This window comes from Cornus florida, unplaced genomic scaffold (assembly GCF_030987335.1).
Source record: "Cornus florida cultivar Cherokee Brave unplaced genomic scaffold, ASM3098733v1 CherokeeBrave_3.0.0_Hap2_Chr11, whole genome shotgun sequence".
NCBI classification, from domain to species: domain Eukaryota; kingdom Viridiplantae; phylum Streptophyta; class Magnoliopsida; order Cornales; family Cornaceae; genus Cornus; species Cornus florida.
In genome coordinates, this window is record NW_026775581.1 from 32,933,726 (window position 1) to 32,946,621 (window position 12,896).

Consider the following 12,896-nt stretch of genomic DNA (forward strand, 5'->3'; position numbering starts at 1 on the left):
TCTTTCATCTACATTGTTTAAACATATGTATGAAGGGGAATGGTCTGAGGAGACATTGTTGATTCTTCCATCTACATGTTTTAAACATGTGTATGAAGGAAAATGGTCTGATGAGACATGATTGGTTGTTTACGGTCTGAGGAGACATTTTTTGATTTGTTGATCGTCACTTCATTTGAGTGAAAATCATCGCTAGTCAGATTTGCACTCTGCAACTTGTAGATTCTAAAGAAGGGTGCTAGCAAGACCGTGTTTGAAGATGCATTGTCCAAGTTAGGCATCTCAAATATCCACGCACTAACTTGAGGGGGGGTGTTAGCAAATATGATAGCCACAATTTATGGAATGACTTACCGTATTAGCATAGATCTGATTATGCTATAGAATATGCCATTGAATATTCTGTGATTTGATTTAGAATTGATTCGATTTCCTTTCTTGTAATATGAGAATGTGCTCTTTTTTATCTATAAATACTAGAGTTGTGAATGAGTGAATATATCATTCAAGCCTTTACATATTATAAATCTCATTCAAACCTTTTACATATTTCTCTTCTCTTTCTTCTATATTGTATTTCTACTCTTACTTATCAAAATATATATATATATATATAACTACTACCTTAAGGCTGTGTTGACCCCAAGGTTTCAACCCAAGGATAAATGGGTAATTTTGATGATAACAAACCATTGGAAGTGTTGTACTAATGTCTACTTGAGTGCATGATTTACAGGACATGAATATTCAACTCAAGTGAGCTTATTTATCGATGGCAAAGCCAAGGAGGATCCACCACTTGAAGAGGACATTCAAATCTCAAAAGACAGAAGTCAAAGATGAAGAATTCAACTAAAAGACATTGAAGACTAGATAGTCTTGGGTGAGTGTTAGAATTAAATTGTAAAATTATTCTTGAAGTAACTTAATTGAAAGCTCAACTCTTGACTTAGTGGACTCTAAGACCCAATTCATATCATTCAACGGTCTCTAGATCCTTAGTAGTAGGCCATGAACTTCATTGACTCATTTCATAAGGCCTTTGCAGACTTTGAGTTGGTTCAATCTTGCAAAAGCTTTGAAAGAACTCAATTCTTAATTTAGCAAATTCTAGGACCCACACTTGAGATGAATCACATCACTTAAAGGTCCCTAGAACCATTGACTTAGGCTTTGAACTCAATTTCATAGAGCCTTAGTTCACAATTGAGATTTTTCTAGCTTTACATACCTTTAAGATCTCAATGCTATATTGAGTGGACTCAAGGACCTTGGATCAAATTGATTCATATCATTTTAATGGTCCCAAGATCCATAGAATTAGGACTTGAGATAAATTGCATCAATCCATAAAGTCCTAAGTTGATATGGAATGGAATTGTGCCTATAATGAACTCAGCAAGGCAACATCTCAAAGTAAGGCCAATTCAATCGACTGCTCTATGAGCACCAGTCAACTTATTCATTCCAGTACCTTCACTAGTCTGAAGCTTGTTCTAACCAATCGACTTATATTAATACACCAGTCGAACTCATTAAGACTAGTGTGTTGGCCATCACTGACTTCATAGAAGTTAGTCGATTGATCCCAAATAACCAGTTGACTGAGTCTGTCCAGAAAATCAAAAGACTTTAAGGTCAATCAGTCAACTCATTCATATAACGGCTACATCTCTTAGGGGGACTATAAATACTCTCTGCAATGGACGTTATTTACAAGAGAGTTTTACCATTGTGTACACACTTACTTGAACACCTTATGATGGTGAAAACTACCATTGAGCTTAAAAAGATGAAAACCATTCATTGGAAGCAACCACTAGTGAGCCAAACACTAGAATATAATTCGTAGTGGTTAAATCCTAGAGTTGAGATTTCATTTGTGTCATAATTGAAGAGAGAAATAGAAAAATGAAGAACACAAGGATAAACACACAAGGCCCAAAGGGCTACATCTGTTTTACTATATTCTCTCTTAATCTTTCTATGCAATGATCACATCTATTTATAGGTAAAAGAATACAAGTGATAAATACGGAAAATAAATTAATGGAAGATTCCTAAAATTAATACCATAAATCACTCCAATCAAATATTCTATCATAGGCTAAAATCTCTCCTAGGAGTAATTTAAGGGTTCATATAATAATATTTTCCAACAATTTGAATACTTCATGTAATAACTCTAGGTGCTTGAGCTTTCACTTGTATATCCATCTTTGAAGAGATATCATGGTGCACTCAAACTTAAATTCTTCATATATTGAGAGTGTAAAATCTAAGGTGAAGAGGATTTCACTTAGTAAAGGGAGATTGGAAAAGCTTGTAAAGGTTTACTCTCCACCTGCAAGTAAGAGTGGTTATGTTTGCTCTTCACCCGCAAGAAGAACCCCATGGTGGATCTGGGAATCCTCAAGAGGCAATCTTGAGGCATGGATGTATGCGAGTGCCAAACCACGTTACATCGATGTGTTAGCTTTTCTATTACCTTACCTCTTTATCTTTGATTATGCCTATTTAATTATCTCTATTTGTCTAATATCAATTTCTGGTCTTAATTAATTGTATGGCATAATTAACTAAGTTGCATGCTTAACATATCACTCTAGTATTACTTGTACTAAACTGACTATCTAGCCCCAGAATAGCCCAAAAAAGTCGTCTTCCCTTGCTCAATTTAAATTTCAAAACAGTTACCCTTTTTTGTACTTCAACAATCCAAAGCCACCATTTTTTTCTAGTCTTTTCGCAACAAAATCTTACCATAATCCACCTAAAAATCGCCCTTTACTTATAAAATCTTACCATTTTCCATAAAAGCCCTCTTTCATGCTGCGCTATATCATTTGCGGTAAAAGAGCTTGTAAGGGTGTTTTCTTTGGACTCCCCACTAGAAGTCTCTTGATAAAAGCCAAGCCAAGCCAAGCTTGGGCAAAAAAAGAGCACAGGCCATGATAACTTTGCTAAATCTGAAACCTTCGCGTTCATGCTCGTAGGCCAATCTAACTCAAGGTGATTGTACTGCCAATATATTCTAGTATATTAATTTTTTTATTTTACCAATAGTAATAAAAACTAAAAGCATTACTAATCCAAACATGTGTAGGTCCACTACATATTGGGGTCATTGCTTGGTACAGTGGTAAAAGCGCAACTGCCAAGTATTAAAATGCAAATTCAAATTTGAGGACAACCACCAATGGGCCAGTGGCCTAGTGGTATCAGACCCTTACTTTCCAAAGGGAGGTCAGGGGTTCAAACTTCCATGGAGGCATGTGTGTGTGAGTACCAACTAAGAAAAAAAAAATTAGAAAAAAAATTGAGGACAACCACTTTATGTGCCAAAGGTTAGATCCAATCCACCCCTCACTGCACTCTCGATTAACAGGATAAATACTGGGAACAACATTTTAAGTTTCCTACATATTAAAAGAGTATAGGCTCTACAATTTACATAGTTAAGGTAATTTCACATTTTGAAAAGGGACGTAATGAAATTAGAAATAAAACTTTGTCTAGTGCACCAAGATAACCAACATAACTCCCTCAAGTTAGTTTTTGGATCAGTTCTCAGGAAACTTTGATTTATTCAAATTATAATGCGGAAATCTCCGACTATTAACCCACAATTCAAGCCACTATATCGCCAAAATTGAATCCCCAATTTCCCACCCTAGTTCAATCTAATCTACCTGTTATTAGCATATGCTGCCAGATCCATGGACAATGAGCAAACTTGGAGAATTGAATTTAGAGACCAGAAATGACTGGCATATTGAAATCAGCACAAAGATATGTCCCTTAAATTTGAAAAGAGATTTAGCATCCTATTGACATACTTGTTTCCACATTCTAATAGATTAGATTGTCATGTTCTGTCCTCCAATTATAAACTTCAATGCCCTTAAACACAAGCCACATCAGACCAACTCTACTTCAAAATGCACAGATTTAGTTAAGTTATTTTCACTTTATTTTGGTTTTAGATTGCTAGACACAAAAATTGATGAAGGTCAGACAGAGCTTTTTGCTTCCTAATTATAGAATTTAAGGCTCCTACCCCAAACCAAACCGACTCAGTTTTATTAACATTAATGTTCACAAATACTCCGTTTGGTTTTGGATTGCAATACATTAGAACTAATCATGGTTGATACTATTCTGAGTTGATCCAAAACAGATTTAAAAAGTTGTTCCCAAAGGATGAACCATTTTCTGCACCCAAAAATTAGAGAAGAACAAATGTATATTCAAATTACTGACATTTATAAATTATCAAATTTGTAGATACAATATATATATATATATATATATATATATATATATATGTATAATTATGTTTCTCGTATCAAAAAAATATAGATCCAAATTGTCGTATGTATAGCTACATTCTATTCTTATTTTGCCATGGTAATTACATTCTATTTTATAACTCATAAGTTTTTACCTCGACTTGTAGATACAAATCCTACAAGTCATGTCCATAAATTTTGGAATTCAGACCTCAATTAAATTGATAAGTTCAACCATGTAGAATTATGCTCAAGTCAGTAATATATGATTTTAATATGTCATAAGCATGGCTCTGATCAGATTGCCCAAGTATATAAGGGTATGATCCTTCAAGTGGACATCAGAGGTAACATAAGAGAAGAAAAGCAGAAACGTGGAATTGTAGAACTCAAAGAAAAATCTATAGCATTGTTTTAGTTTATTTATTTTTTCTCTTAACAATAGCATCTCTTAAATTAGACTTCTTGCAACCTGATGACCAATTCAAACACTGTACTTCTCCGAACTTGGAGAAGCAGCAGCACAGGGCTTTTACTTCGAATAATCTTTGAAATATAAACGAGTATGATAGTAATGAATCAGAAGCAAATATATTTAGGACACAAATAAGTAACAAAAGTCCCAAATCAAATCAAAAAGCAAATATATTTGCATAAGCAGAAAATATGGTGATTCTAGTAGCAAAAAAATAGAAATATGGAAGACATGCAGGTATTAGCAAGGCTGATAGTCATCTATTACATTCATGATCTTAAGATACCTAAAAGCATGATGTTTAAGGAAAACTAAACTGCATAACAATCCAAACAGCCAGTGACAACTGCTAGTCATATAAATAATCACTGACAGTGCAAATGAGATGCTGATCTCTACCAAAGAATTTGAACGTACTATGAACCGCCAATCAGTAAATTTATATAGGGAACAACTGAACAACACATCTGAACCAGATAATAACAAGTGAAACAAAATGGAAAGTTAACTGCTGCTTCCCAATTAAGCAAACTGCCAAAGTCTACTAATCTTAGTTAGGATCCAAAATTCAAACCTGCGATATCTCCTCCTTTTGCCCGTCTGGTATTTTCTTCTGCGCAAGCATGTCTTCTTCCTTTCTCTATTTGTTAATAAAGACATATTTGTAAGCATAGAACATAACTTGAAATAGCATCAATGGATATTGGCTAGTGAATTATTTAATCATGCACTCAAAATTAATACACCAACCTTCAACTCCTTAAGACGATCACCAAGAGCAGGCAACCCCTCCAAAAGTGTCCGTAATATATAATCATTCGACCTAGCTTGCTTGAAAAAGGAATGCTTCAACAACTTTTTAGAAGAAGGCCGTTTTGAAGGATCTTTCACCAAGCAACTAGCGATCATCTGCTTGAAGGACTAAGGACGAGGGAGAAAGAAATTAAAAGAGAATGTTACAGACATGATTACAACTAGGGGTTGCAATTGGGTGGGTTTGGGCGGGTTTTGAATGGGCGGGTTTTGGATGGGTTAGTAACCTATTACCAACCCGCCAATGGCGGGTCATGGATGGGTAAGGGCTCAAATGGGCGGGCCATAAGCGGGTAAACCCATTCCAACCCCTTTTTTTTTTATAGGAATATTTTCAGTAATAGAAAATAAACTTATGAAATACTCTATATATATATATATTATATCTATTCGTATTTTGTAGTTATGTGCGAGAAAATTCCTCATAATAGAAAAATCAGAAGAAAACAAGGGACACAGTATGTAAATTCCTCATAAATTTACAAATGTTTTAAATTTATGAAATGTAAACATGATAATATATATGTGTATTATATATATATTTGATGAGATTTAAAAGAGACTCGTGCAATTTAAATTTGCATTTAAGAATTTGACAGAAGAAAATTGAATAGCATAATTCAGTGTTGCTCATCAATATTGTACAATGCTGATAAACCAGTGATATTCTCTATTGCAGCCTATTCAATATTATTATTTCATATATATATATATATATATATATAGCACTTGTACAGGTTAAAAATATACAATTTTGTAACAGTACTTATTGTTCGCATTTATGGTTGCTTGACCGTATTGGAAAAAAACTGAAAGATAGATGGAAGTCCAAATCAACAACTTGGACTTCCATCTATGTTCTGATTCTACAGTATATATATAATTAACTACAAAAACACATGAAATCAAAAGATTATATCCTCAATAACAATTCACCAAATTAAATTGAAAAAAAAAAGAGAGAGAGAAAAAAACAATCCTCATAATCCATTTTTCTCAGCAACCAAATGGACACATTCATATATATATGTATGGAGAGAGAGAGAGAGAGAGAGAGAGTTATTCTTACCATCGATCGAATACGCACAAAAATGAATCGATCGAAGAACTGCCTCTGCCTCTGCTTTAAGTTTGAGTGGGTTAAGATGGGTACCCACCCACTCTTAACCCATCATTATAATGGGTACCCACTTTTTACCCATTAATGACCCACTCATTTAAATTGGGCACCCAATTGATTTAATTTTAATGGGCGGGCTTGGGCGGTTTAATGGGTTTGGGTATAAATTGCCACCCCTAATTACAACCAAGCTAAAACTCAAAGAGATGCATGTTGACAACAAACCTTAGAAAACTTCTTGTCTCTCTCATAATCAAGGCCAGGAGGTGCATTTTGCAAGGTCATAAGCAATACCTACCAATTGTAAGTACTTCAGATTGTAATATACTAATATTTCAATCAAATACAGATAAAACATGCGAGCATATATGATGTACCCACCTTCATTGGAGGATACTTTGAGAAAGGAGCATGGCCGTGGGCAAGCTCCAAAGCAGTTATGCCAAAAGACCATATATCAGCCCTGCAGGAAAAATGTCAAATGAACATTATGTCATAATAACTTAGTAGGATAAAAAGAAAGAATACTTGAAAGAAATGTATACACAGACTTGAAATCATAACCATGCAATTGCTCCATGACCTCAGGCGCCATCCTACAGAACAAACATACATCATTTGGCTATAAATTCATAACAAGAAACAATGAGGTAGATAATCTTTGAGCCACACTCTGCTTCATATGAACAATACAGCATTGCTTCCTTCTGGCTTGCTTGTAAACTCATTATCATTCAAGATATTTGTAAATATACTGTGGATAAGCTGATTTATACCGGGTACAGACCCAGCTATTGCTAGGGATTATCCACAAAATATAAAACCAGAGAAAGCAAGAAAAGCAAGAAATTCTTTGAAATGCAAATAGTAAAAAGCATACCAACAAGGTGTCCCCACAAACGTATTCCTCATGCGTTGCCTGTCACCTGAATCAAACAAGCAGGCAGAAACACCAAAATCTCCCAGCTTGATTGCACCACGAGAATCAATAAGAATATTTCCAGCCTATTAGAAACAAAGATGGCATGGATGAAAATCTAAGTAATGGGATTATAATAAGGAAAAATTCAGCAATTACAATCAAACATATGTTACATCTCATACACAATTTGGTATTTTAGTATTCACTTTAGCAAGTCTATTTGTGTACCCATTCATTAAATCACGCTGTCAATTGATCCAATTCCACATTGATCTTCGCCAATTTTTATACTGGAATAGTGAATAGTGGTGAGTTCTATTTTTTAGGCTAAGAATCCAACTCGATCTTATTAGATCCTATCTATCTTTGAAATTTTAAAAATTAAATGTTGATTGTTGCTGCGTTTGCTATTAGGGATTGTTTAGGTACTGGGGAGTTTGTTGAGTTCGCTTGGAGACAATTCTTATTGCACTTTTAGGCTGGCTTGGATTAGTCGATATTATAGAATCTTAGGGAAGTAAAACAAGACATATATGTTCGATCAGATCTTCTGCTATGTTCTTGGACCTAGCAGAAAGGACTTAAATCCTTCATTGAAGTGCATAGAAGCAAACCAAGTATATCCAAAGAAAAGACCTTCTTTCTTTATCCTATTAGGGTCCATTTCACTCACCCTACTTGGAGTATTTCTTATTCACTAACTAGCAGCTACATTTTGATTTTTTTATTTTTTTATAAGTAGCTAAAATCTGATTTATATGAATATTGTTTGATATACCCACCATGAGGGATTGAGATCTGAAAGGAAAACATACATGTTTAATCACCATCAATGCTCAAAGTTCATAGTTCAATATAGTTACACACAAATATCAATCAAGATCCTTAAATAAAGTGTTGGAGATAGAAGCCTCAAAACTAAGATCCGAAATGAGAACCATCATTTGCATAGCTATTCCTCATAAATATAGATCTAAAAGCAAAGAATCATCTTCTATTATGCACCAAAGAATGTAAAAGTGAAGTAGTTTGAAACAAATAATTTACATCAAATAAAGTTCAGTGCGAAACTTGTAACCTGCAAATTCTTTATAACAAGACCTGCAATTCTATACACTAATCAATACAGTATGAATATCATATCTATTCATTAAATTAATATAACTGCTTTATTTCATTTTCATCTTCGATGATCACATTATGGAAATTGAAAACAATAATAGCAAGGATGAAGGTATGGCTTTAATTGGCCATTAATCTATAGCAAGAAGTTTCTTAATCACAAAAAAGGAAAAAAAATAAAAAATAAAAAAATAAGATCCTACAAAAATCGGCAGTACTGAAACTCACGAGAAATACTCCATGCAAAATCCTGTGATAACATTGACATTTGTTGCTGATAGTAATTTAAAGCATGTCAAAGGAAACCATAATGAGCTGTAACATCCAATATAACTTCTAGGATTATATTGTTTATAGAACTATGTTTGTAGTCCAATGAAACAGACATTTTAATGCAATGAAAATCGTGTCATTGTAGTACAATAATCATTAGAGAACTAAACGACATGCCAGAAGAGTAATTTGGTTAGAGAGTAAAACATCAAAGCATGAATAATACAATTTAGAAATGATTGAAACCCAACAAATGCATTCCATTAGCTCAATGATATTTAAAATTAAACAGATGAGAAAAGAAATAGGAACCAACAATTACTCCTTTAAATTAAAATAATAAATCAACCACTCGCCTTAACATCCCGATGAATGTGTCCATGATGATGAAGATACTCCAATCCTTTCAATATCTCTCGCAGTATTGTTGCAATAACAACCTCCTCAAAACCATCTGGATATGCAGCCTTTAATATGTGAAGACAAGAACCTCCAGCCATGAATGGCATAACAACCCACAGATTATGATCGCTAACAAATGAGCAGTGCGATTTAAGAACGTTAGGGTGGTCAACCAGGATCATTGTTTGTGCTTCACGAGATATGTTGTTCTGCATGGAGATCAGCACAAATTGTTAAAACAGCTAATTCATGTTATCAATCAACATAAAACAGGCATATCCAATTGTACAACCGTAACAACCATTAACACAATTAATATCAAGTGCTTCGGAAAGAAAATGACCTTTCCCTAAAGCTTCATATGAAAACTACAACTATTTTTGATCACTTGTTACAAAATCAATAAACAAGTTGATAATAAGTCTTCGCAGAAAGCTTAAAAAAGAACTACAGTAATTTATAGCCCATGAGTGAATGGCAGATTAAACAATATACCATATGCATACTGTTGCTACATAAGTAAGGAGGGGATAGAGGATGTACGCTCTCTGACAGATGGTTCTCCAAAATTCATATTTTAGTTTCATTCACTCATTTATTGTCAACATGGCCTTGAATTCTCAAAATAAGATCAAGTTTTAAACTGTATGGGATGGTTGGTAATAACCCCTAAAGTAAACATGGGTCCCAGGTATAATCCTACCCCAAATTAACCTGATGCACACGGGGACACTCCATGTCATATCATTCCCCCCACCCCCTCCCCTCTTCCCGAGTGCACCAAATCCACCAAAAAAGGTACTGGAAGAAAGAAATGTAATGCAGGGAAGAATATGCTCTATTCAGTTGCTGAAAATGTGTAAAAGAAGAGAGAAGAAACCAATTTTTAAAATCTTTACATTATTCATTTTTTTGTACCTAGTTAATTAAAATCAACTACTGCACTTGAAATAGTTGAGCTGAAATTTTCAATTTTCTAAAACCAGCAGTGTAAAACAGAAATTAAATTTTCTTTCTTGTTTCATTTCCTGCTTTTTTTTTAAACAACTAAACTGAGGATGTCTTAGATGAAAAAACAGAAAATGAAAATCTAGAGGTATTCATCAGTCCAAATTCTGGACACTTCAAAAGTAAACTCAACGTTGACCACATGGTCTCAATGTTTTTGGACAGATGGATGTAGAAACACTAGAAAAATGAAATTAAGGAAACTTGAGCCTGGGCTTTACCTGAGATAAGCGCACAAAATATTCAACAATGACTGGGTTAACAAGTCTTTTTGACATTGCAGATATCTTTATTTTATACACATATAGACATCCTCACTCACCCAACAAACAAACACACACGGAACTAGCTATTGAACTGCTTTGAGCCCGCTTAATGGGAATCATGGGCGACCGCCTACTGACCTCAACTATGAAGAAATACAGCCCGTTGAGGTTAATAAGTCAGGGTTGCTGTTTCCGCCTTCTGATCGGGAGGATTGAAGGGACAGCAGGCAGGTATAAGAAAGCTGGCTGGGACTCTAGCCGCATTGCATGATTTGCATCCGATTGGGATTGATGCATTGGGAAAGGAAGCCCAGTCTCTGCGTTTGTTGAATATCAGTGTATGAGCTCTACGCCCCATGTTCCTCTTGAAAACCTACCCTCTTGCATTCTCACCCTACACTCTGGTTACTCTTTTAAACTTAACGTTGACCACATGGTCTCAATGTTTTTGGACAGATGGATGAAGAAAAACTAGATTTGCTCAAAAGAAACACATTCACATTAATGTTAACGCTTGATGGGAATCATGGGTGGTCGCCTATCTACCTCAACTACGAAGAAATACAGCCAGGCCAGAGTTGCTGTTTCTGCCTTCTAGTCGGGAGGATTGAAAGGACAGCGGACAGGTATAAGAATGTTGGCTGGGACTCTGGCCGCATTGCATTCAATTGGGATTGATGCATAGGGAAAGGAAGCCCAGTCTCTGCGTGTGTTGAATGTCAGTGTATGAGTTCTATGTCCCATGTTCCTTCGAAAACCTACTCTTTTGCATTATCACCATACACTCTGGTTACTGGAAGGGAACATATTTGATCAGTAAAATGCTATATCTATCTGTGTGCCTCTAGATGCCTCCAAGAACCTTGGTCTCACAACATGAAATCCTATATCTAAATCGCATTACTTGACCCAACTCAACTCAATGAAGCCCTTTCCAAACTATTTGGGGTTAACTACATGAATCATTTTTCACGGCAATCTATTGAACATCATAAACTCAGTCACACCACATTCAATCATATTTTTCCCTACATCTAAATTACAAATTACTTCTAATCTATAACATGCTTAAGAAAATTGCACAACCAAGGATATTGCTCTGTTTCATACAATAACCAAGCTAATTCAAATATTAACTCCGAAACATTGCAGGAAGAAAAAAAAAAATGAAAATCAAATATATATATATAGATATATGTATGTATATATGTATGATTGAGGACAGAGAGATTACCAGATCACAGTTGTCCCGTTCAAAATCGAAAATCTTGACGGCAACAATCTCGTTGAGCGGAATACATAGGGCACGATGAACCGAAGCGCTAACACCCTGCCCTACCTCCTCATACAGAGTATAATACTCAGCTCCTATTGGACACTTCTTCTTCTCCATTCTTCAGAGCTTCGTCTTCTACTTCGCTACAAAATTTGCCGCTACTGAACGTCAAACGACACGCGAATGCAGCTCGCAGACGATCTACGGATCCGAATTTTCTGCAAGTAAAAGCACGCAAAGGCAATCGATCAGATTCGAGAGCAAGCAAAATCCGAGAAATCGTTCGTTCGCGTGAAAAAAAAAAATTATCAGCAGAATTAGAATAGATAACATACAGGAATCGATTTTTTATCCATTGATTGATTACTTAGGAGAACAATATTGTAACGAAAGCAATCAAATCCAGACTTTCAACATATGTGTGTATATCATATAAAATGCATATATATATAGAGAGAGAAAGCGAGATTTTAGAGAGAGAAACACAGAAGTGAAAAGAAGGAAAAGCCTAGAACGGCATTGATTATGGTCATAACAGTGACGATGATGACGACAAGTTTGTTCTCCTCTTTCTCGTGAGAGAAGAAAAAAAAAAAAAAAAAAGAAAGAAAGAGAGAGAGAGACAGAGAGAGAAAGCGCGCCTCTCGGATCGCCGCTCGAACGGGAGACGTTTGTATGCAGGAATCCCGCCACTTGTTATGCGAAATTTCTCCTCATTTAATAGAGATATATCTATATATATATATTATGTATATATATGTATATGATGAGTTTATGCACATAAAGGTCTCTTACTGTTTTAAACTCTTGCCTTGCCTTTAAGAGTCCAATTTTCACAACTGAATGACACGTGACATACACGTGATAAAATTTTTGGGAAAACCTACTTGGAATAAAGTGACTCTCCAGTGACACTGTGGTGACGAA

General features: G+C 35.0%; 1 protein-coding gene across 5 annotated transcripts in view; it reads right to left on the minus strand.

The window, feature by feature from the left end:
* The window catches only part of LOC132285327 (serine/threonine-protein kinase BLUS1), a 35,901-nt gene extending 23,316 nt beyond the window's left edge, over nucleotides 1-12,585 (minus strand). For 2 of the 5 annotated variants that reach the window (XM_059787497.1, XM_059787496.1), the window contains exons 1-9: nucleotides 12,305-12,585; nucleotides 11,928-12,187; nucleotides 9,374-9,628; nucleotides 7,581-7,705; nucleotides 7,252-7,296; nucleotides 7,082-7,163; nucleotides 6,926-6,994; nucleotides 5,518-5,688; nucleotides 5,342-5,407 (exon numbers count right to left, since the gene is read on the minus strand). In XM_059787497.1, coding sequence (XP_059643480.1) covers nucleotides 5,342-5,407; nucleotides 5,518-5,688; nucleotides 6,926-6,994; nucleotides 7,082-7,163; nucleotides 7,252-7,296; nucleotides 7,581-7,705; nucleotides 9,374-9,628; nucleotides 11,928-12,086 — 972 coding nt within the window. In that variant the 5' untranslated portion in view covers nucleotides 12,087-12,187; nucleotides 12,305-12,585. The remainder of the gene's footprint in view (nucleotides 1-5,341; nucleotides 5,408-5,517; nucleotides 5,689-6,925; nucleotides 6,995-7,081; nucleotides 7,164-7,251; nucleotides 7,297-7,580; nucleotides 7,706-9,373; nucleotides 9,629-11,927; nucleotides 12,188-12,304) is intronic. The other 3 variants (XM_059787499.1, XM_059787495.1, XM_059787498.1) reach the window with 2 other exon arrangements.
* Nucleotides 12,586-12,896: the final 311 nt, after the last annotated feature.